Consider the following 25,548-nt stretch of genomic DNA (forward strand, 5'->3'; position numbering starts at 1 on the left):
TTTCAAGCTTTTCGTGGAAAATCAACGAATTTCATATAACCGATTTCGTTATATTTTGACGATTTATAAGTTCTAAATGAAAGGCAAATTATCCTGCATCATAATAAATGTAATAACAATCGTAATAAATCATTGCACAAAAATGTTCACGATTCAATGATTTTTTTTTGCTAAGGTAAAATTTTCAACTCACTGTAAACAAAACAAATAGCGTTCAAATGACAGAATGTTCATAAGATGGTAATGGTTAAAAGTTTCAAATTTTATGATGAAACGTCAAATCCATCGGGCAACGCTTAGTGTTGCTAAGGCTAAATACATACGTAACAACCCAACTATTAATGTTCTAAAGTGAAAATATGTGCACTAACTTTTCTCGGAGATGGCGCAACCGATTTCCACAAACTTAGTATCAAATAAATAATATCGAATATCGAATATGAAAAAAAACTGAATTTAATTCTGATTCGACGTCCAGGACTGAAGTTACAGGGTGATAAGCATAAAAAATCGATTGCAAAACGAAGCGAGTTATTCAAAACTGGACGGTAAAATTTTCTAATTAGCAGATCTTGTTAGTTTATGACCAAAAAGCTCATTTCGATTTACATAGATCCGACTTCTGGTTTTGGAATTTTATGATGACAGTACTAAAACTTGTTCAATATGTAGGCCCTATCAGTTGATTGCCAAACTATGTGGTTTTGACTATACCGTTTTCAGATTCCGGTTTCGGAAGTATCAGGGAAGTAGTGGTCAAATGAATGTATAAAGAGTATGTATCAAATATGGTCAGTGTCTAACGGGGAGAACAGATTTTGAAAATTGAAATGTGAATGTAATGATGCGATGAAAACCACGAAATATATGGAAACACATAAGGGGAAAGCCCAATTGGCTAGACGAAACCAAGCATGCTTCGCTGTACTTGGTCACTACGACATTCACTTTACAATTTCAACAGAAACATATAGTCTATTCTTTCCTCTTCTACTTTGCCACAAACACTGATTCGAGATTATATTCGAGATATAGGACTGTAAAGTGAATGCCGTAGTGACCAAATTCAGCGAAACATGTTTGGTTTCGTCTAGTCAATTGAACTTCCTCTTGATGTGTTTTCATATGCAAGATAGTTTATTTGGTAAAACCATTTACCAGAAAATTCGGTGCTGTCCATAGTACCGTGAGGAGAACTCGACTCCGGGAAGGTATCAAGTCGTATCGAGCTAGCAAACAGCCAAATCGCACCATAAAACAGAATCGTGCTCGGAAACTATATGACCAGGTGCTGACCAAGTTCGACGGGTGTCTTCTGATGGACGATGAAACCTATGTCAAGGCTGACTTCGGGCAAATCCCAGGTCAAAAATTTTACTTGGCAACGGCTCAGGGGGGATGTTCCAGCAAAATTTAAATTTGTTCTTACCAACAAATTTGCAAGAAAATTTATGATTTGACGGGCATTTGCAGCTGTGGCAAAAAAACGAAAGTTTTCGTTACAAATAAGACAATGACATCGGATCTATACCAAAAAAAGTGTCTCCAAAAACGAATTTTGCCGATCCCACGACCATCCCGTAATGTCTTGGCCAGATTTGGCAAGCTGTCATTACAGCAAAGTTGTTCAAGAATGGTATGCAGAGAAAGGGGTCTTGTTTGTTCCGAAAAACCTTACCCCCCAAACTGTCCCCAGTTCCGCCCTATTGAGAAATACTGGGCAATCATGAAGAGGAGACTCAAGGCAAAGGGAAAGGTTGTCGAAGACATCAATCAGATGACGACCTGGTGGAATAGGATAGCTAAAACGATGGACGGAGAAGGTGTGCGCCGCCTAATGAGCCGTGTTACAGGAAAAATTCAAGAATTCCTTCGTAACCGTGACGAATAACTTTATCCGTATTTTTTCGTAAAAGTATGAAGAAAACGCTACATTTGTAAAAAAAGATCTTGAATTCAATAATAAATAACTCAAATACAGGTAGTTGTCTTTATTCCAATTCTATCTGAAGCAAGCTTTATCAAGTCGAATTACGTTATGTCATTTTCTGGAAATTTTGTCGGGAATACGACTTACTTTACTATGAGGCGCCTTTCCAAAATTTACCCCTCTGACATTATCCACCCGCCTTTTTTATGGAAAAGCTCTAGGATAAATATCCTTTTTACTGATTTAAAGTGGAGATTGATAAACGCTGGCTATATTGTACTGTGCGTAACGATTAAGAAGTTTCTTTTGCACATATGTCGGGAGTATCGGGAGCGGGTCATATCGCCGAAAGCCATTTCGACGAAAGTCGTTTCGCCGAATGCCATTTCGCCGAAAGTCATTTCGCCGAATAGGTCATTTCGCCGAAAGTCGTTTCGCTGAAAGGGTCATTTCGCCAAAACGATGTGGCGTAGCCGCATTAGATATTTTTTCATTTTCACTTAATAAACGGAGAATACCACCCACATTTGCCTGGTAGATACACCTATGCAATTGCTTTGGTGCTTACTAGCTAATAGTCAACAAGTTTTCTTGGGAACTACTTTCTGAGGTTCATGAATCAATTTTTATTCAAGAAGTACAATGGTAGGTCAACAAAACGGGCGTTAACGCTATCATCTTTCGTTTGTCTTTAATTTAAATTTATTCTAATTACGATTTCAAGACGATTTCAGGATTCGACGAAATGACCCTTTCGGCGAAATGGCTTTCGGCGAAATGGCATTCGGCGAAGTGACCCATTCGGCGAAATGACATTCGGCGAAATGACTTTCGGCGAAACGGCTTCCGGCGAAACGGCTTTCGGCGAAATGACCCTGATCCGGAAGTATCATACACGCAAGCAGTTCAGATCACTTACGAATTGTAATCCCATAAATTGGCTATTAGTTTCATCATACTCATAGAAATTAAAAATAAATAAGTTTTCTAACAAAAACTGGTATTAGGAGTGTTTAAGTTACGGGAATAGAACCTTTTGCAAATTTTTGATCTCACTTTTAAAAAATTTTCAAAAGATGATGCCTATCATTCTGAGCAACTTTGCTGAAAATACTGCTCCTCAAAAATCACTTTTTGAACGAGTTATCAATTAAGATCGTAAAATTGTGCAATGCTTTCTGTAAATTATCTGTTCTTGGCAAGAATTTCGACATGTTCATTTCACTAGATGTATATGACATCGACGTTTCCGTAGGGACCAAGTACAGCGAAGCATACTTGGTTTCGTCTAGTCAATTGGACTATCTCTTCATGTGTTTTCATATGCAGGGTAGTTTAATTGGTAAAACAATTTTCCCGGTTAGGTGTTAGTTACGGGTTCGAGTCTCGTCTCTGCGGTAACATTTACGTGATTTACAATCCTGATTTCCCCGTTAGATGCTGATCATATTTAAAATTAGCTCAAGATGGCTCTACGCCCTAACAAAGTCTAAAAACAGAAATCGTTGAGTATGTATCAAACCAACCGATGAATTTGTCCGATTTCAGGAGGGACCAGGGCCCCTAGGGCCTCCCCTCCTCTGGGTACGTACCTGGCTAAGTGGAACTTCAAAAGTGAAATATAAAGCTTGTTCTAAATAGAATGATGTTTTTAATTTCATAAAAATTTATTAGGCGGTAGCGGAGAAGACTGTTTTTGCGTTTCTAATCAAGTTATTTCTAGATTGAAAAATTGCACCTTGAAGACAATATAAAAATAGACTGGCAATGCCATCTGCTGAAAAACTCAGTTAGCTAACTTTAGGACTGAATATAAATATAACTTCTATTGACTATTGTTAGATAATTTGATTACATAACAAAAAAAAACAAATTCTTTCATTTGAAGTATCCAAACACCATCCTTCCGAAATCTTTTCCCGTGCTCATCAACTTCAAGAAAAATAAACTCTATTTCCACTTCTAACTGCTTGGTTTGTTTTGTTCTCCACCGTATACCAAACTCATGCCGTGATTAGCAGGCATCAGTATTTTATTTCATCCTAATTAGTCTTCCGCACTGTGGGTTCCACCGTTTCCATCCGCGAACCCCATAATAAGGGAGCCCCGTATTCAATTCACTAAGGTCCGTTGGTGTCCCTCCCTGTTGCACGTTAGACTGAACTCGAGTTGGCTAAGAAAGACAAGTAAAATTCCGGGAGCACGGACAACAATGATGTTCGTTTCCGAAGGTGATTAATTTGTCCAATTATTTGTCTTCCTTATCTCTGTTGCTTGTTTTCTTTGGGTTAGTTCAAGAAAATGAAAAATAAACACGGTTATTCCTTTGCTTGAAATTTTTCAATTTGATCTGAAATGTTTTTTTTTTGTTCAACAGCACCATTCTAACCTTTTACTTATTTTTTTAATTAAGTTCCCTTCTCTGTTTCTAGCATGAGTTACACATGTTTTTAATTGATTTTCACTAGTTTTAGTTGATTTAACACTACACTCATTTGAAATGTTTCATTCGAAAAGCAATAACAAGCAATGCGAATCCCATTCTAAAGTAAAACCTATACAACTTGCAACAAAACAAACGTTTTAAGTACCAACCAACATGTGTAATATCATTTTCCAGCGTCTTCCAGCTGTCCTAAACAGGATCGGAATAATTCTCGCAAGTCCCCTGGTAAGCTATCTTATCTATACATCATAACTCGACGGAAAATTTTTCCCAAATAAATTCCAAAAAAAAGCAATGGACCTGCTCGAAGCTCACTACTACACTTATCGCTGCCCACAATGCATAGAACTGAAGCGATAAGCGATTATTCCAACTTCCAGACACTACAAATCAACAACACCAAAACAAAACTAAAGCTCATCTTTTTCTGCTCACTAGCAGACTAAACAAAATCTTGACACAATTACTCGAAACACCCGCCAAAACTAGCAAAGCTACCAGCCTTCCGCTACTCGCTACCAACCGAATCCCAGAAGTGCATATTTTGGCAGCAAAATGAGCAGCTTTTAGAGCATTGTTCCCAACTGAGACTTGTCGCTAATGGTTTTCAATTTTCTTTTATTTTTGCCTTTATTTTTCTTTTTACTTTGGGCTGATGAAAACTGTAAATTTGTCTTTCCTTTTTTTACCTTTCTGCCACTCTTCACCAACCGCTGCATCTGGCATCTCTTTCGGTTCCAAACTGCCAAACCCAAATATCCAATATCGCTTTCCAAAGACATCAAGATTATACTCGGTAAAGTCTGTTCGACCTCGATGTTGAGGAGAATTTAATTATCCCTAGTGAAAAAAAAACCAACACCTACTTTGTGCTACCTTACTAATTTGGCTGTACCATGATGAAAGCTTGTATGAACAGTAGCTAGAAAAAAAACACAAACACACACACTCACACACCCAGCCACTCATATCGGCCGTTGATAGTCATCTAGAGCAGAAAAGTCGCTTCATAATAAATGCTTGACTAAATACACAAACTAAAATCAAATCGTAAACAACCTGTACATAATACAGTATTGTACTAAATCTGTACGAAAATAAGTTTAAACTAATTAAAACATTTCAACAACAACAAAAAATAGCTCACACTCAACTTCTATGGACACAGCACAAACTAACATACGACCACCCACCGTTGATCCGCTAGCATAGATGTTCTTCGTTATGTTTTTTACACTTTAGGTACATGCTCTATCGAGCCGGTTTCCCCTATTGTGTGTAGCTGTTTGTACAATTGATTTTTTTCCGCTCGCATTTAGGCACGACCTTTTTTCCCGTCGCCAACGTCCTGGGCAAAAAATAGTCCTGGGAGAACAATTTCCTAATTACGTGTACACGCTCACAAATTTTTTTTGTCAGTGGAACAAGTGCTCGTACTCGGGTTGCGCTTGCACAAATACCAGAAAGAAAAAAATAAACGAAATAGTCATATGCACATATGTAAGATAGATCAATGCTTCCGTTTTAGAGACTCACTACTAGACAGATGGCATCCACCTACCTAGATGTATAGAAGGAAATGAGATTATAGTCTGCTTTCGATGTTTGGTGTTTGCTCCCTCTAGCAGTGCACACTATTCAAACGTTTCGTTAATTGGTTTTCAGTTCGTTACATCGCTCTTAGTTTAGTAGAGTTTAAAGTTGTTTGTTTTTTCTTTTTTTTTCAATAGTTTTTTGTACTATTGTGTTGTGTTCTTTAGTAGTATTCGCTATTGATGACATAACAATCGGTGTTGAAAAATCAAGCAACCATAGAATAAAGTGACACACGAGAGAAATGTTCCAATCATATTCAAAATAAATAAGATGTGTAAACTTGATATGTACTAGGATTGCTAAGAGTTGCACAAACTTTTTACATAGAGCACAAAGTTTTTTTTACAGAACTGTCATAAATTGAAAAACCGCGTGACAATGTCGTAAACAAAAGAAAAACAAACTTCGAGTCCTATCTTTCGCAGATTTTCATTTCTCGTCTCTCTTGCAGGCTTTCACTTCATAATTGTACTCGTCAGTCTTTTTTACAATCCGTACAATACTGATAAAACTATAAAAACTAAACTGATAAATTGACTCAGACATAAAAGGTCTAAGACTAACTAATCTAGAAAAAACTGTGTTACATTATAAGAAACGATTAACAATATTTTATGATCATGTATAACATATTTCACATAGTTTTTAGGCTTAAAAAGTGAGTTCTATATGAACACAGCTACAAACTAAATGAAAGAAAATGTGTAGAGAATTATTACAGCATTATTATTCCGAAATAAATGAAAAACAATTTCAATTTTTTTATAGCGCTTCGCGAAATTTTTTTGAATGTTACACAAATTGAGTAAACTTTGCGTTCACTTGGCGAATGCTTTAAGAACTGATGAGTCGAAGGCGAAACCTGAATAAAATGAAAGCAAATATGCGCTTTTCACACAAACAACCCAAGTAGCCGATGTAACTTACTGAAATTTCAAGATGCTTTGTAATTGTTTTCGAATTGTTATTTATGTCAGGTATTTTCAGAAACGTCTAACAATGAAAACAGATTAGAAAAATGATATACAAATGCAAATATGTATTGAAAACCGTGAAAAGGTTACCGCACAGACGGGACACGAACCCGTAGCTAATTCCTAACCAGGGAAATTGTTTTCCAATTAAACCAGCTCCTCCGTGGGCGAGTCCTCGTCTTCGTGCATTGAAACGAGAGCGCAATCATTGGCAGCGAAAACACCGTCTAAGCAAAACTTCAAGAAATCCAGTGATGAATATCGGTTATTGAATGCTGGTTTATATAAAGCCTATGTAATGCGCATCCAGTTTGATCTACGGCGGAATCCTAAAAAGTTTTGGAGCTTCGTCAATTTGAAACGAAATTGTTCATCAATCCCTCCACACGTTCGTCTTGATGGGGTAGAATCAACGGGTACATCAGATTCTTGTGAATTGTTCGCTAGATTTTTCGCTTCTATTTTTGCTGGTAGCACCGCATCTGCCAGCCAGGCAGAGACCGCCGCGCTGGATGTTCCTGACAGTTTAGTGGATATAAGTACATTTACAATTACTCCTGATATGATCGTTACCGCCGCAAAAAGGCTAAAAAAGTCATACTCTGTGGGACCTGACGGTATTCCAGCAGTAGTTTATAGCCGTTGCGCCCACGTCATGACCGATCCTTTATGTGCAATTTTTAATAAGTCGTTTGAGCATGGTATATTCCCGACAATCTGAAAACTGTCTTTTATGTTTCCAGTTTTTAAAAGTGGCGATCGCCTGAATGTTCGAAGCTATCGTGGTATAACTAGTTTGCCAGCAGTGTCGAAACTATTTGAGCTAGAATTTAGCGCTTCCATATTATCTCAAACGAAGACATACATATCCACCGACCAGCATGGTTTTATGCCTGGACGATCAGTGAATACGAACCTACTGGATTTTATATGTATTACGCGGATCGAAGAAAAGACACAAGTTGAAGCAATCTACACCGATCTAAAAGCTGCATTTGATCGAATAGATCATGCAATACTAATAGCAAAATTGTCTCGATTAGGCGCTTCGAGAACGTTCGTAAAATGGTTGTGCTCTTATCTATGCGACAGAGTTCTACGTGTGCAGCTTGGCTCTTGTACTTCTTCTCCGTTCACGAATAAATCGGGTGTTCCTCAGGGCAGTAACCTTGGTCCACTACTGTTTGTGCTGCTTTACTACTTGGCGTCGGATGCAGATTGGTTTACGCTGATGACTTGGAGCTCGAGCTTGGAGCTGATGACTTGGAGCTAGAGTCGAATTTGTCAATGAAGCAACGCGGCAACTCGGATTTATTGCAAAAATTAGTCGGGACTTCAAGGATCCGTATTGTTTGAAAGCGTTGTATTACTCATTAGTGCGTCCACTAGTTGAAAATGCTTGTGTAATTTGGAGTCCTTACCAACTGGTTTGGAATTTACGGATAGAACGTGTACAAAAGAGATTTATTCGATTTGCTTTGCGGGACCTTCCCTGGCGGAACCCACTGGATCTCCCACCGTATCCTGACCGTTGTCGCCTGATTGGACTGGAAACATTAGAGCGACGTAGAAAAATACAGCAAGCGTTACTTGTGGCTAAAGTGATCAATGGCGATATTGATTCACCAAAATTGTTATCTCTCCTTGACTTCCGTGCTTCTCAGCGATCTCTACGCTCGACGAGTCTACTTCAACCAAGATTTCATCGTACTACTTTCGGACTACATGAACCAATGACAGAATGTATACGTGCATTTTCCAAAGTTGAGCATCTGTTCGAATTTGGGGAACCATCGCATAAGTTTGCACAAAAGTTATCAAATGTTTCTTTTTTATAAATTGACCGTTTGTACCTTTTTCTCTTCATTTAGACTATTATTTGTCAGATGAATTATTTTAACAAATAAACTAATAAACAAATACAAAAACATATGAACAAAAAGCCTAATTGATTAGAAGAACCGAGCATGCTTCGCTTTACTCGGCCGCCACAGCATTCAATTAGGGAAAGATGTGGTAAAACGCACCCCCGAGGCATAATGCATATTTTGCTTTTCTCAAAAGTTACCAATTTATTACACTGAAATTTTAATGAAACAGAAACTCCGCCATAACAACACATTACTATAAAATTTTGGTAGCGATGGTTTAATCATATCTGGAAAAATTGAAAAAAAAACAATTATGTCTCTGCTATAAGTAATTTTTTATGTTCGTTCCATAGTAATTTTCCAGGGTGAGGAAGACGATTTTAATTATGTAACCAGTAAACTTCTTTGCCAATCATTCGGATTTCTAAAATTAGTTCTTATACGGACGATGTATTGCAATTTCATAGAAAAATCGTCTCATATTTTTGGCGGCAAAACTATCCGTATTGTGTGAGGCAAAATGCTCAAGAATTCGTTTAGAAAAATTATCCATAAGTTATCAATTAAATGAATAATAGTGAACAATCTTCCACCTGGCAAATATTTCGTCAACGAAAAGTCTAAACCTTTCTTTAAAGAAGAAGAAGAAGCTTTATGAGGGTGCATATTGCCCCGTGGTTGTCATGAATTTTAATCCGTCATTCATCAAGGATGTTAAACCGTTATTTAAGATCATCCTGTCTCTATGTTCAGATAATCGTCACTTCGCGTAATTTAAAATGTATACTTTTCATGTTTTCCACGATCGGGCGTCATGCCCCGTATATATTTCAATAGACAATTTTTAAGGGTTTTGGAAAATAAGCTATTTCATGTATTTTTCAACTCATTCAACGAGTATTTGTACGTAATTTTGAGAAATAATGATTACGGAAGATAGTCATGCATGAAACTCTTCCGTGTTATTCTCTATCTTTGATATGGTATGATATGATTCTCAAACAGAAGATTTTTGGGAAATGAATTTTCATAGCCGTTATATCTCAACCCTTTGCAGAATACTTGATGAATAATTTCACCTATTAACAAAAACTGAACTTTTCAGAAAATGTTCAGTGTGCGTAGGGTGATTGATAAGTGGATCAATAGTGGTAATGTATTTGAAATATATTCGGAACTACTATTTGATAAGAAAAACAAGTGCTATGATTAATAATAGTTCTAATGATAATAAAAACAATCACAAACACTGCGCCTACTGTGTGTTCGAGACTTGCTGACGATGCTGCGCTCCTGTTACTTCTATGAATCAAATTCACTCTAAATAGCGTTTTAATGTGGGTTTAACCCTTTATAACCCAGGGGTACCCAAATTCGAACCAAATGAGCAGATATCATCAATACCATCATATTTTATGTTGAAGATCTTGGGAAATGCCAAATCACTATTAAAATTTTTTTCCAAACGAAATTATCCTATGTATGATATATCATACGCTGGGACAATACAGTAGCAAAAAAAATATAAGAGATATGTGTAAATTTTGACAGTGGTATTTATATATACGATTCAAAGTCTTTTAAATAATATTGGTAGAAGTACTATCGGAGATAAAGACACAATATATAAGGAAATATTTGGTGCATTTCGTCCAAAATATATTTTCGTTTCGGTTTTTAGCGGATTGATATTGATAATATAATTATTTGTATATATTGTATTGTAAGCTGCAATAAATAACTTAATTTGTCGAAGCCTTTTATTCAGCCTACCTGGGTTCGATTCCCACCCCCGCACACAAGGTCAGAAGGTTTCTCCGGCCAAAGTGGTGAATGACTTTAAGGTTAAAACTTGTGCAATAAAAAATAAAAAAATTATTTTCATTTCTTCATTTTTAGAAAAAATGGATCACCTATTTGTATTTGTATGATAATTGAGATATTTATACGACTTGTTGGGAGTATCGTATGCCCATTTGATAGTTTTTCCAATGTTTAATAAGTTTTGGAGCTATTCATACTTCCTGTTCTAAGTTAGCGTTTTACTCCAGGTTCACGTGTTCGTCAAATAAAAAAGGGTCCCTATCCTTATCATTATTTTTTGCAGCCATGTTTTTAAATATTCCACAGTTCTAAGATATATCAAAATGGATTTGATTTACTGATGGCAAGAGATTTTCGAAAGACCAACTAATCAGAAAATTCTTACGCTCGAGTTTATCGGCTTTGGAAAAAATACTACTGTATTATCTCACCGTATGATATATCATACGCTCAAATGTTAACTACATTTTTTTATTGTTTAACGTATATTTTTGGAGTTTCGCTGCAGAAATAACTAATTTGAATTTTTGGCAATGGTTTGTCAAAAGATGGAAGTATTATTTATGGTTTCGAACATGAGAGTCACACGAATATGTTGCTTACTTTTCTATATGTTGCTTACTTTTCTTTGGTCATTTTTGTGAACTTTGCAAGGTTATAATACAAATAAAACGTTGTCACTTGAAAATAATTTTAATAGACAAAGAAATCAGAAATGTACACTATCAACTAGTGTTCTAGTAAAGCTGTTAGGAGTTGAACTTCCAAAGTAAACATGTATTAAAATATAAAAAGTTTTGTAAGATATATCATACGCTAGGACATAATGGGTTAATCTAAATAGTGTATGGAAAAAGCCATTCGTCACTATAATCACTATTTGGAATGTGACAAAAAATATCTTCGTTCATATTAATCACCCGCACGTGCATCGAAAATATTGCAGTCATTATATCTCAGTTGCGGCTCAGTTTCGAATTATTCAGTAAAGATTTTTTTTTATTGATGAAAATATAATACTTAAATCGTGCATGAATCACTTCGGTGTTGAACTGAAGCGTAGTGGAAATTTAGCATCGGAGACTCTTCTCCCTTTCAAGATAATTGTTTGAGTGAAAATACGTCATCAAGTTTGCTAACACAAAAAATCACTTGTGAACTTCGAGGTTCAAAGTTTTGCGGATGCTTGTTTCATAAATGAAAATATCGGAAGTGATTTTTTCAGTCACTGAGTTTTTTTAAGACTCTTGAACTTATTTTTCCCCGAGTGATATTGAAATTGACTTTTTATGATCATGATTTTCCCGACACTGTTTCTAAGACAAAACAAGAAAACCGCGTAACCTGGGCAATCCGCGTAACAAAAATTGCATAATTTTGGAAATCCGCGCAAAGAAATGCATAAAAACCGTGTAAAAAAGACCTCAGTCTTGTCCTATCTTAGTGAAAACGCATCCGACACACACCGCATCGCAAGTCTATTTTCACTTTCTGCTTCGCCGTCAAACGCTGATTTGAGATTTTGTTTTAATCTCTTTTGCTGCATATGAAGGTAAACAAGCGTTAATTGGCAAAACAACTTCCCCCGGATAGGAGCTCGCTACGGGTTCGAGTCCCGTCTCTATGGTAACATTTTCGCGGTTTTCACGGCGTAGTTGCATTTGCATATCACTAAATATACTGAATAAATTTAAATAGATACTGAGCAAATTTAAAACTAATTCAAGGCGGTTCTGCGTCTTAACAAGACTAAAACAAATCACGTTTAGAAAATTTTTTAACATATTAAAATCGGTTATGTAACTTATCACTGTTAAGTTTTACAATACTATCAAAAAAATCACTGTAAAACAATGAAAAAATTACTGGAGAACAACAATAAAATGACTGTAGAACAAGCAGCAATTCACTAAATTACCTATGTCGCACTAGCAGTTATAGAAGTTTTGCAAAAAATTTCACATCGTCATGTTATAAAGAAGTAACTATTACAATTGTGAAACTTATCAAAAAAATTTCTAAATGACTGCATAACTTCACAGTTCGAAAAAATCATGTGATTTTATATCTCATTAGATCACATCATGTGCAAATGGAGCGTCATATTACACACAAATTTATATTCAAAAACATGTAAAATGGTGTGATTTGAAAATAACATGGTTTGAAATCGAATCAAATAAAAAACAAAAGATCAATAGCAACAGGGCGACTTGAACCACGAACCATCAGATCACAAAGCACGTCAGTTATTCGACTGAGCCACAGAAGCACATATCTACTTAATGAATGATTGATACATATAAACCCATATAGCGGCATTTGGTAGACAAGTGCCAATTACACTAGGGGCCTGTAAAATTCTGCACGAATCGAATATCACATCATTTGACAAGTTAAGTTGTCATGAATCGTATCGTTTGTAAAATTATGTTACCTGCAAAATTCATAATTTTTCTCTGTGTTGTATATGGTTTGCATCTTGATGAAATAATGAGCAGACCTGACATCACTTTTAAAAGATATCGATCGAAATGTTAAGCCACTTTCGTAGGTATATAAAGGGTAATTTTTAAGAGGTATAGGATATGATTTAAAAGAAACACAAAAAAATAGAAAATTGAAGAAAACTTTATTGGTATCGATAGAACGATTAAAAATATTTAAAAATTTTATGTTAGAATATGATTCCATGCAAATATTGGCCGCAACTCCGCTCTAGATGACCGAATAATGCCACCGGCCCATAATCCACACCAAACTGTGACTTTATTAAAAGAAGTATTGATAGCTCTTGCAATGCTGCTAGCTAGTCTTCACTCCAGATGCGGTAATTTTACTTGTTGACGTATCCATTCAACCAGAAATGAGCTTCGTCACTGTACACAATTTTTCGGTAAGAAAGTGGATTTTCCTCCAACTTTGCCAGCGCCTATTCATGATTAAATTTTAGATCAAACTAAACAAGTTTGACAACGACACAAGACACGATTCGCGAGTGATATGTCAAAAACAGTGTTGCCAAAAAGATACCAGCAAAAAAAATTACCCTTTATTACTGCTTGAGCAACTTGTTTGTATAACTCCAGCACATGGGCTTTCCAAAATTAATGAAATTTATTATAGATGTTATCGTTTTGTAAACATCAATTCAATTATTGTTTACATTCACATCTTTATAGATGCACATAAAAGGATCATTCACCTAAATTTACAATTCAAAGCACGTAAAGTCACATCATTAACTCCACAGTTAATTCAGGTGACGTTTACATCGATACAGACTCAAAAATTATTTTTACATTTTATTAGATGTAATATTGTGTCATCACTGAAGAAATTACGGCATGCTTGACTTCACACCAAGCGTAAATTTCATTTTTTCTAAGAGTGCACACTTTTTGCGTCTTCATAGATGCACATAAAAGGAGCATTGCGATTCACTTACATTCACAATTCAAAGCATGTAAAGATAAGACACATCATTAACATCACAGTTAATTTAGCTGAAGCTTACATCGATAGAAACGTAAAATTTGTTTTAACATGTTAGTAGAGGTGATATTGTGTCATCACCGAATAAATTACGACAAGCTTGAATTTAGCTAGGAACTATAAACTAACTGGATAAGTTGCACGATCAGTATAAAAATAAAAGAACAGAAAATTAACGTGCTACTAGTAGCAAATCACCAAACTTCAAGTTGTTAAAGGACTATTCCAGGAATGTGTAGCAAATAATTTGTCTTGGCATACTTCGATTTAAATGAGCCTTTTCACATCTCCAACTTTATCATTCCTGCTAATTTATTTTAGAAACTATTAACATTTCTAGACAACAACTATAAAAAATGAAAAAATTGATTAAGTGCATACAAAGCTAAAAGTTTTTTCAAAGTCAGATTTAAAAAAGTCAAAAAAATCCATTTTGCCATCCACCCTAACATGGAAATTGCACCCTAATGGCAAATAAAAAAGGGGCTTATATTTTTCTAATATTGTACCAAATATAACGAATTTCTGAGAGATCGTCTATCTTTTTCTCATGGAATTGCTGAGGTTTTGCTAAAGCGACAGCATTCCGCATTGTCGGAGGATTGCACAACGATTCACAATATTTATTACCAGAAGTAAATTCAGCATCCCAGACGTAGCAAGGATTCTTGCACTCTTGGATGAATGATGAACTCCTCAAATGATAGTAGCTTACCTCATTGTGTGAGAAACGATTGAACATCCTTCAATTTTAGCTCCCCATATAACTTCGGTCCCCAGTTTGACAACGAAAATAACACTTGTTTTTCAAATATCAAATTTATTCTCCTATATATACTCCTTGAAGGGCAATACTATTGTTCGAACGGCGTTCCAACATTTCTGCATAACTTTTATAACATTATTATATTCTTCTTAGACGCTTCAGTCTTAGTGATGTTCTCATCCTTTCATACAAATCTCTTTCCAATAAGCTTCTTTTTTCTGAAAACTGAAAATAGTCAGGGGGGTTAAATTCTGACAAATATGGTGGATGCGGTAACAATTCTAATTTCATTCCATCTTTTGAGACGATTTCCGTAACAATAGCCTCATTTGTAAGACCATAGCGTGGTGCCTCATCGGTGTTTACACGACCACATTTAAATTTAGCATATCAGTCAATAAGGATTGATTTGCTTGAAGGAGCGCCAATACAGAGCCTATCAAGCAGTGATTTAGGTTTTGGTACGTGGGTACCGGTTTGTGCTAAAATGCACTGTTTTGATTGTTTTACGTTTCGCATTTAGCTCAGCAGCGCATTAGCAGATTATGTTGGACAGCTAATGTCACCTCGCGGATCAATATAATCCGCTAAGTTTGCGGCCATAAAGCCGTGAATTCGATTTCGCCTGAAACGTCAGGATAGATATTGCAGTTCGGTGCAAAAAAGTGCGTTGTAAATAGCAACGACTTGCAATCCCGCTTAGTATATTAGCGGATTATGTTGATCCGCGAGGTGGCATTAGCAGTCTAACATAAACCCACTAATGGGCTGAATGCGAACCGTAAATCAAAACTATCAAACAGTATTTTTTTCATTACAATCACAGATGTAGAATTAGGAAAATAGTTAGTCTAAAAACTATTTCAGCAACGAAACATCGTATGTTAAACAATGTTATACGCGAAGCAGTAGTATGAGAAGGAAGTAAAATATTACAAACTCCTAGTTTTGTCATCTTTAACAACCGGGGAGCAAGAGCCGAGTGTATCAATTCAAAGCTGAAATATTTCTGCCGCCGGATACCCCAAGCCCTTCAGGCTTATTACGTCCAGAGGAAAATGCTAGTGTTTACTAATGGGCACTCCTTTTAAACAATAGTATCAATTGTGCACAGAGAAGCTATGATTAGTTTATAATCCAGAAATCTTTCACTAACCGCATCCAATATCTCTAACAAAAGTCTAACGGCATGCCTCAGCTCCCATTGAAATGAACTTAACGCAAAATATCTTCACCATCAAACGCCAGACCATCCGACATCAACGGCCGCGGTCCAAAAATTTCTCTACAGACCGGATGTACTCTACTCTATACGATACAGCTCATCCCCGCATCCCCGCTAGTACTCTGCCTTTAAAGTCCAAACAATATTTAACTAAGCAGGAAACAATCGAGACCGAATTCCGCACGGCCATCGCAGCGGAAAAGCCGGTGACGGTGCCTACAGCAGCTCAATCGACGACCGGCTCAGCATCGCCGTCCACAATTGGAAGCGGTGAACCGAAAGCAGCATCCCGTCCCGCAAGTATTTTGGTTGAAGAAGGCGTCCCGCTGAATGATGCGACCACAAAAAACCGTGTTCAGCGTCAACCGACCATTCAGACGGAAATCAACGAGGTTGGAGTGATGGAAACGAGCTTTGTAAGTAAGGTTTTACAGGAAAAAAAACGCGCAGAGAAAATGCGCCTCTAGGTATTGAAGGATGTTGTCGTTTGCTAGACTACAAAATTAATCATTTTCTAGCTGCTGGGCTTTCGTTTTTTGGCTTCCCGCCAATAACGGTAACAGAAACGCCTTCTTTACTTGCTCGAATAGGAAAATGAGTTTTCAACGAGTTTATAAATCAATCGTTTGTTAGGTTGCAATGCTAGAGAATGGCATTTTTAACCAATTTGTCATATACTGAACAGTTTGCTAATGAAACATTAGCATATTATAATACACCGTCATGAAATATTAGCGTAACGCTTTGCATTGATGGATATAGTTTCAGGTGTATTTCTATTCTGAAGGCTGCTTTGTAGTATTAGTTCAGGTTCCAAAAAGTTCAGGTTCCATTTCGAATATCATATGAGTATTTTGGTATTCATCACTTTTACCAGTTCATCACATTTATTCAATATAAGATAGCTGGCTATTGGTTGAACTCATGGAAGAGAAAACAGTCTAACATCAAATGAATTTTAAATTGGAACTCCAATGGACTTAATGAAATGATAAAGAAGTTCCATGAAAGGAAGGTCACGACAACCAAGAATGTCGCGAGCTGGGACATTGGATAGTGTACCTTGGGTACGCAAGGAATTTATTAGTTGAGATCTGACATCACGATACTCCACGCATGTCCAAACGATATGATTAATATCGCGATAACTTTCGCCATAAGCACAATGATTAAACTCGGAAAGTCCAATCCGAAGGAGATGGGCATCTAACGTGTAGTGATTGGACATGAGTCTGGACATCACACGAATGAAGTCCCTACTCACATCCAGTCCCCTGAACCATGCCTTTGTCGATATTTTAGGAATAATTGAGTGCATCCACCGACCCAGATCATCTTTATCCCAAGAAGCTTGCCAGCTGCAAGTGTTCTTTGGCGGGATGCGCTATAGAACTCATTGAAAGCAATCGGTCTCTCATAAATTTCACCCTCAATAACACCACGTTTGGCTAAACTATCGGCTCTTTCATTGCCTGGAATGGAGCATTGAGCCGGGGCAAAAACGGGTTGAAATTAACGTATTTTTTACGTGCGATCCCATCATTCCCGTTCAATTTGAATTCAATTTATCTGCGTATCTGAAGAATAGCGCTCTGTTCTTTAAATAATTTTTCGTTTGTTTCTGCTGGTATGTATCAATAGTCATCTCATTAGACCCTACCAATACCGTGTTTTTTACCGATTACTCGATTTTCAATCAACGAACTGTGATTAAGCCGGATGCAAGATCTTTGTTTCGGTTCTAAGAAGCAATATCAAAGAAAAATAGTTCGAAAATTGTGCAATACTGCTTTTATTGCGACGCAATACTGCTTTTATTGAGAACTCGTTGCGAATGTACCCAATTTTATCATACCTACTCTTAAAGTCAATCTATCGAACAGAGACAGCAGATATCACTCTAACTAATGGTGTTGCCTTTCTCATAAAGAAAGGCTATGCAATCACTGTGAAAACCGACTTTTCAACCGAGGCCCGGAGAGACGAATGTCATATACCATTCGATTCAATTCGATATGTGTATGTATGTGCAAAAATGTACACTCACTTTTCCCAAAAATGGTTGAAGCGATTTTGACAAACTTTAATTCCAATGAAAGGTCCCATAGCCTGCAATTGATTTGGATTTGTAGTTTTAGGGTAATATGTGAAAATCGAGGAAAGCTGGCACCATTACAGAAGGTGACAAGCGATTATAAAAACACACTTGATCGGAGAAATAGGTATAAAGCGAGAAGACTAGTGTTTGATGGACAGAGAAGATGTTTGAATATAAGGTATCGGTCGGGTGACGGCCAGGATGTAGACCATGTTCGATGTACGCGCTATTGTGTCTGACTGGCGTTTTAGAGTGACTAAAACATGATTCAGAGTGGCGAAATGGTAGCGCGTATGCACGGAATGCATAAGAACGCAGGTTCGAGTCCTGTTTCTGAGCGTATCTTTTTCCAATAAATCATCTTTTCTGTTAGTTTTTCATTCATTTGGCTTCTCCAATATATGTTTCCGCTCAGTCATTGCAAAACTGAAGGAAAGCTCGAATAATCAATTTTCACAAACTAAGATTTAAATGAAAGGACTCAGTTTTTTAAACATTTATAGAACATTTTATCCAAATGCATGTTCCGGAACTAAAATGCGATAAGCGGAAAATTTTCTGTTTCATGAATATTTTTTCACAAACAATGTCAAAAACAGTTACAAATCCCATAAAACTGACTGATACTTCTAGTTTGCAGAACTTATTAGTTTGAAGATATATAAGCTTAATCCGGCACTACTGGTCTCCCGTTTCCTGTTCCGGAAGCACTCCAATTTCTCAGCGAAGCTCGACCCGATTTTTACAAATCTTGATTTCAATTAAAGCTCTCATTGCACTTTCCGAAACGGGAAATTAGCGTGACAAAAAAATTGTCACTATTAAATACTAGTTTTTGTAGGTGTCTTCACAAAAGTTTTTTTTTTTATGTCGTTTATTTATACCCGGCTTTAACCAAGTTGCGGTCGTTTTCACAAAAGTTGTTTGTAATCAAATGGCGCTCTTTTAGATGAAAAAAGCTACTAGGGTAGTCCTCATTTAGATTGAAATCTGTAATCTAACTTTCTTAACTGAACTCAAAAATTATATTGTTGTACAATGAAGTGGTAGAAAATTACGGAAAAGTTGTCTTCAGAAAAGTAGTTGAACTAATCATTGCGCACAATTTTGTTCAACTGCTGCTTTTTCATATGAACTACCAGTAAAAAGTTATGATTGTTTTTTAATCAAAAGCTAGTCAAGCTTCAAATATCAATACTCATTAAATGTCACATCGATAAAAATGTATCTTATGCGGTTCCTGAAAGGGCATAATATAAGTAAAAATTTATGAGAAAATTGGAAGGGAGTTATTTCTTTAACTTATTTAAATTAGTCCTAAAAATACCTTCAAAAATTTCAAAAACGTTGCATAGCTCTTAAACGTCTTAACGTATCAACATACTTCCTTCAGCAAAATATTAGTATCAAATTAGTTCTACAAGTGTTCCATACATTGTTCTTTCGAAAAATGAGACACACGAAAACTACAGCCGTCACATTATCAAATTGAAGTGCTTGGAATTGACATGGTCTGATCAAGCAAAATACTTAGGTTTAACGTATGACAAACAACTCACTTTCAAGGATCACATTGAAGGAATCCAGGTAAAGTGTAATGAATATATTAAATGTTTATATCCTCTCATAAACAGAAAATCTAAGCTCTGTCTAAAAAACAAATTGTTAATTTATAAACAAATTTTCAGACCAGCCATGCTTTATGCAGTACCAATTTAGTCAAGTTGTTGTTCCACCAGGAAGAAAACGCTTCAAAAGATTCAGAATAAAATTCTGAAAATAATTTTGAAGTTTCCTCCCTGGTTTAGCACGATTAAGTTAGATAGACTCTCAAATATAGAACCATTAGATGTAATGTCACATAATATTATAAGCAAATTCCGAAAAAAATCTATGCAATCTTCAATTGAATCGATTCGCTCTCTGTATTAGTTAGTAAGTTAGTGAATAAGTTCCTTTCCCCCATTACACAATACAAGTAGATTTACAATTTTCCCTACACAAAAATCCCAGAATTGTGGAAGCAAATGATGTCTTCATGGTAATAACCAAATCATGTATATAATAGGGCTGAAAAGTCACCACTTGTGATTGATCAATTTAAATCTTAATAATTTAATTTTAACTCATATTCCAATAAATATTGATTTAAAAAAAAGTGAAACCAGCACGCCTTTACGAACGATGCACACAGCGTTCTTTGATAAATTTCAAATACGCTACAAAGAAAACGAAAACCAACAGCGAAGCTTGGGTTTGAAATCACAACCGAGTCTATCATCACCGTGAATACATAACCAGGAGTTTCCAATCGCGTTGAATAAACCTGAATCACGGTGCGGCTACGAATGTCTGCTACTGGTGTGTGATTTTGGTAAAACACGCTACTGCGGTTGACAAAAATCTTAGCTATTTTAAGACCGAAAGAACAAAACAATGTCAATTGCACCGAGGCCCGAAGGACCAAGTGTCATATACCATTCGAATCAGTTCGTTGAGTACTCAAAATGTCTGTGTGTATGTGTGTATGAAACATTTTTGTATACTCACTTTTCTCGGAGATGGCTAAGCCGATTCTCAGAAAAAAGGGTGACCGATTTTCACAAATTTTGATCTTATGGTCCCAAACAAAACTTTAGAATTTCATCCGGTTACGTCTTCCGTTACCAAAATTACAGGGTGATGAGTGTTAAAAATTTTATATCGTCACTTGAAGCGGCGAAGCAAAAAACGTAAAAAATTATATTTAATCGTTGGCCTGGAAACTGTTCCAATCGTTAATCACTGTTAGCAGGCGGCCTATCAAATTAACTCCGCTTATCCTGGTATCCGATTTCTGATTCCGGAAAGCATTCCGATTCCGGTAAAAAATTGATTCCGGTTAGTCGTTAAAAATTTTAAACCGCCATCTAAAGCGACGAAGCAAAAGAGGGAAAAATTCTTTTCAATTAGGTTCCAAGCTGTTCCGACTTGTTGGTCATACGAACCAACTTCGGCTAGTCTGGTCCTTGGGAATTTCGGAAGTATTACTCTTTTCCAAGATGGCCAAATCTTTTTTCACAAACTTATAGATATAAAGGAAAAGTCTTACAGTTTCATACGGAATTCTTGAATTTGTTGTGAATACTACTTCCGGTTCCGGAAATACAAGCAATCTGCTTAGCGGTTCAAATTGAACAGCCGAGTTTAGCACTAAGCAGTTCAATTTGAACTGCTCTGCACTGATGAGTCAAAGACGAAACGTAAAAATAATAAAAACGGTTATGTGCCCTAGCACAAAATTTGGCGAAGGTAATCGGGTTTTGTAGATTTTGCTACATTACGTCCGAACAAACTGTCCGGTTTCTATTCAATGAACAGTTTTTTGGAATTTTCAGTAATATTAATGTTGGTATGAGTAGTATGAGAAAGGTATCATTACACCACTAGGTGGATGAAAATATGTTTTTCGTATATGAGATGACTATTGGAACTAGGATGAATAAGGGGTACCGTTACTCTATCTAAATTTACTTAAACGAAATAAAGAAAAAATGTTTGAATCGAACATAATGAAACGTGTTTGAAAAGTTGTCAAAAATTTTCATAAATATTGTATACTTTTAATACAAACCAAATAATCAAGAGGTGCATCGAAAAATATAAATACAGTCTGTGTTGTCACCTCTATGAAATAAATTAAAATAAAGTGCTAGAGCAAGATCATTTTTACGAGTTCCATTAGGTGGTGTTCAAGCAAACAATTTGAGTCGTGCTCGTATTCCAAAGTTTCTCTTTTTTCTTTTCCATTGAATAACACTGCCTGTCACATTATCACTTGATTCAAAAGGTTCGAAGTGATATCTGAGAAGAAAATTTGAGTTTCAAATGAAATGCATTTCGCATCTAATGCATATTCCGATAATAATGTATTTTCATGAAAGATATTGCTCGTGATTAGGATTACTTTGATGAGAATATGAAATTTATTGGACAGAGATATCTCCATCACAGTTCCGCGAAATGAACCCAATGACGAATTGTGAGCAAATATAAAACAAAAGAATTGAACTCAAGTTGAGCTATTCAACTGATTGAGATGCCAATGTGTGTGAGTGCTAAGACTATTCAGCGGCGTAAAATATATCGGCCCACGATCTTCAAGCCACTGTTATCTCAAATTAGCATCGATAAACACATGGCTTAAGGGCTGTGAACAGTACGTTTGAGACGTAAGTTTTTGAATACTTTCTCGCTTCATATCAAATTTTCTTCGAAACAGTGATGAATATCGCAAAATCCACCTGACAATGTTTTTGAAATTCTTACTGAAGAGATGCCAAAAATTGTAATGCTTGGAATGGCATACCTCTACTATCTCGTAATTTAAGATTCATATCATAGATCTACCATGACAAAGTCTACATCATTTAGTTTAGATACGATTAGTAGATAAAACATATATGTTGTCACGATACAAATTAAATCTTATATTTTACTGTGAAACACAGTCAGTTTCAATGCCTCCCCCATTTTACCCGCTTTAATTTCCTGGTAGCTTTTGATTTGAAAAGTCACGTTTTCCATCACAAACTAGAAATCTTTCAATTGCCTCTACATCTGTGGATTTTTCATTTTTAAAAAGATACTAATCGTCGTTTTAAGTTTAAATCTAAAAAGAAATTAGTGATCTAAATTAAAAAAACGTTACTCATCCATGAAAAGAAATTCTAATCAGAAGGTGCCAGGCTTCGTGAATATGGCGGATGTAGTAGCCAAAAAGCAAAGCAAAGCATTACATTCCTTTTGTGGAATTTGAACCGCCAACCTTGGGGTAGGAGTTACCAACCAAGCGTATTTACCTCTTCGGCTGAATGTGGAGAAGCGTTGTCATGCAGCAGAATGACTTTTCTCTGCTTCTTCGAGCCTTTTCTGATTGTTTTCGAGTAGTGCGTTGTTCTAATTTATCATTTGTAGTAGTTCGTAGCACACTATTCCCTTCTGTTTCATCTTCGGTCCAATAAAGATTATAGTTCATCATTCTCAAACTTTTTCGACCGATTTTCGCTTTCTTTGCAAATAACAGTTTTGATGGTTGAAGCAAGATTGCCACACGTCTCAACAAGAAATCGACTTTTCCATACCTTTTCTTTTGATTCAACAAGAAAGTCATCATATATCGCAGATGCTCTATATTTAACACGAAAATCGACATGCTTAACAAGAAACAAAAGTGTGTTTCTAGTTCAAAACCAAATAAATAAACATGATGCTTTGAAGAGGGGAGCCCAAGCAGCAAACTAACGCTTTGGGTTCGAAATATGCTTAAATAGATGAAACTTAGGTGCCTGATATTCCGACTATGCTAAACATACTGAAAACTATCTGCCTGATCCTAGCAGTTGAAGCTTTAAAACACTTTATAGCAAACGAATGAAAAAAAAACCTTGTACAATCTCATTATTAACAATTTATCAAAACACGATTGAAATCATTCCGGGAAAATAATATGGCTGAAAGGAAAAGAAATGAACAAATTAAAATTTTCCGAACGACTAGCTTCCTTGCACCTGCGGTGTCACTTTTCCATTTACAAAATCGATTATGGAAATTATCCAACAAACCTTTTATACTGATTTTCCTTCACGCTGGCGATACTCCAAGCACGGCTAACATAATTATTCATAAATTATCACGCTACGGGGATTCGAAGGACTGGCAAGGTCGCAACTACAGCACGGTCTGCGGAATCCACGGGTGCAGCTTGCACGGAAAGCAGCCCTTGCTCAAAGACGGAACATACTGATGAATTGCTTCCATCTAATAAAGCTGTCGGCATTTTAACGAAACAGTAACTTTAATGAGCGTAGCGAAAAGTAAGTGAACTGCGGAGATGCCGACCGGAAACCGCCGGAAATTTCTTCCTTGAGGTTGAATGGGAAGCCCGTCGAATGCCGTACTGTTTCACATTAGGAGACTGTTCTCTGGTAACGACGATGATGCTTAGCCGAATTGGTATCCGTTGAAAATCAGGTATTGATCGGATGAAAAACCCAAGAAAAATCGATGTAATTTTAATGACATTTGAATGGTCAAATTAGGTGTAAATTGAACCTAATTATGAATCAGTTGGATTTGGATCGATGATTTGGACACCAGCAGTGTTTGAAATTTTAAATTAGATAATCATGAGCTAATACTTTCATGAAACTAAAAACTCACAAGTAATATTGGCACATTACTACCAACAATATATTTTAGCACAACAAAAGATTACTAGTATTTACATGACCAAAACATCTTAGTAAAATTATATCAAGAGTTGTTTCTTGGGCTATTTCGCTACCAAATATCTTATTGCACCTATATTCAAGAAATAATCTTTTTGATAGAGAAGCATATTTAATTATTGTTTTTTATAATTCTATGTCTGACATCGTTTATTTAGCGCCTAAAATTAAAGTTTTATGTTGATATGATTCATTCATAAGATAGATAGCTAATGTCAACGTACCAAGTATATAAAGAGTCTCAATAACTAGGGGAACGTGCCACTTGAGCCAATTACTTCTGATAACTCCTTCCATCAAGTATTACACAGCCTCCTTGGTCATTTTATTCATAGCTGAATACCTGTTTGCCTTGAACTGTATCTTGTTGACAGCTACCTTTTGCATCTTTTTGAGGTTCCAGTTGACGATCAATGAAGTACAGGGTTGCGCAAAGGAACCTGATACATTTATTATGTAAATTGACAAAAGCTCATCGCCGTTTATTTTTTAAAAACAATATTTGACAAATGATGCCCAATATACAATTTTCGAACCGTTTCAAGAAATTATTAGACACTTTGTTCAAAGTATGGGTATCAATTTCGGTAATTTCACGACGAATCGATCATGCAGATCGTCCAACGTCCATGATTAGAAGTCACAGCTCGTTAAGTCAGGCAATCGAGGCGATCAAGGAAAATCAGTGCTTCTGGAAATGATTCGCTTGTCAAAGTTTCTTTTTTCATGTTTCTCGCAAGGTATGGCACGTGTCACCATTTTGCTGAAACCATGTACGACTGAGACGACGTTTCCGTTTCAATTCAGGTAAAAAAGTGTTCAACGTGTGAATATAGCGCGCTGAATTATTCGTGTCGTCGAAGAAGCAGGAACCGATAATTGAAGGGGCTCCGCCACAACCTGTAACGGATTCGTCTCGGCACAACAACGACGATTTTACTTGTTCATCGCGCTGGCCAGGTGGAAGTGGGCTTCATCGATCATGATTATGTCACTTAGATAAATCTCATCTTTGCCTAGCATTTCGATCATATTGTTAGCGAAACGTGGTGAA

The 25,548-nt window shown here is 36.3% G+C and overlaps 1 protein-coding gene across 31 annotated transcripts in view; it reads left to right on the top strand.

The window, feature by feature from the left end:
• The window catches only part of LOC131434953 (glutamate-gated chloride channel), a 449,131-nt gene that overhangs the window by 391,630 nt on the left and 31,953 nt on the right, over window positions 1–25,548 (top strand). For 16 of the 31 annotated variants that reach the window (XM_058602298.1, XM_058602294.1, XM_058602295.1 and 13 more), the window contains 3 exons: window positions 4,551–4,601; window positions 5,155–5,172; window positions 16,286–16,543. The exons of 7 other annotated variants lie outside the window; for them this stretch is intronic. In XM_058602298.1, coding sequence (XP_058458281.1) covers window positions 4,551–4,601; window positions 5,155–5,172; window positions 16,286–16,543 — 327 coding nt within the window. Of the gene's footprint in view, window positions 1–4,550; window positions 4,602–5,154; window positions 5,173–16,282; window positions 16,544–25,548 lie in introns of all 31 variants that reach the window. 8 more of the 31 variants (XM_058602312.1, XM_058602313.1, XM_058602318.1 and 5 more) reach the window with 3 other exon arrangements.

The sequence above is a fragment of the Malaya genurostris genome, chromosome 3 (assembly GCF_030247185.1).
Source record: "Malaya genurostris strain Urasoe2022 chromosome 3, Malgen_1.1, whole genome shotgun sequence".
Classification (NCBI taxonomy): Eukaryota; Metazoa; Arthropoda; class Insecta; order Diptera; family Culicidae; genus Malaya; species Malaya genurostris.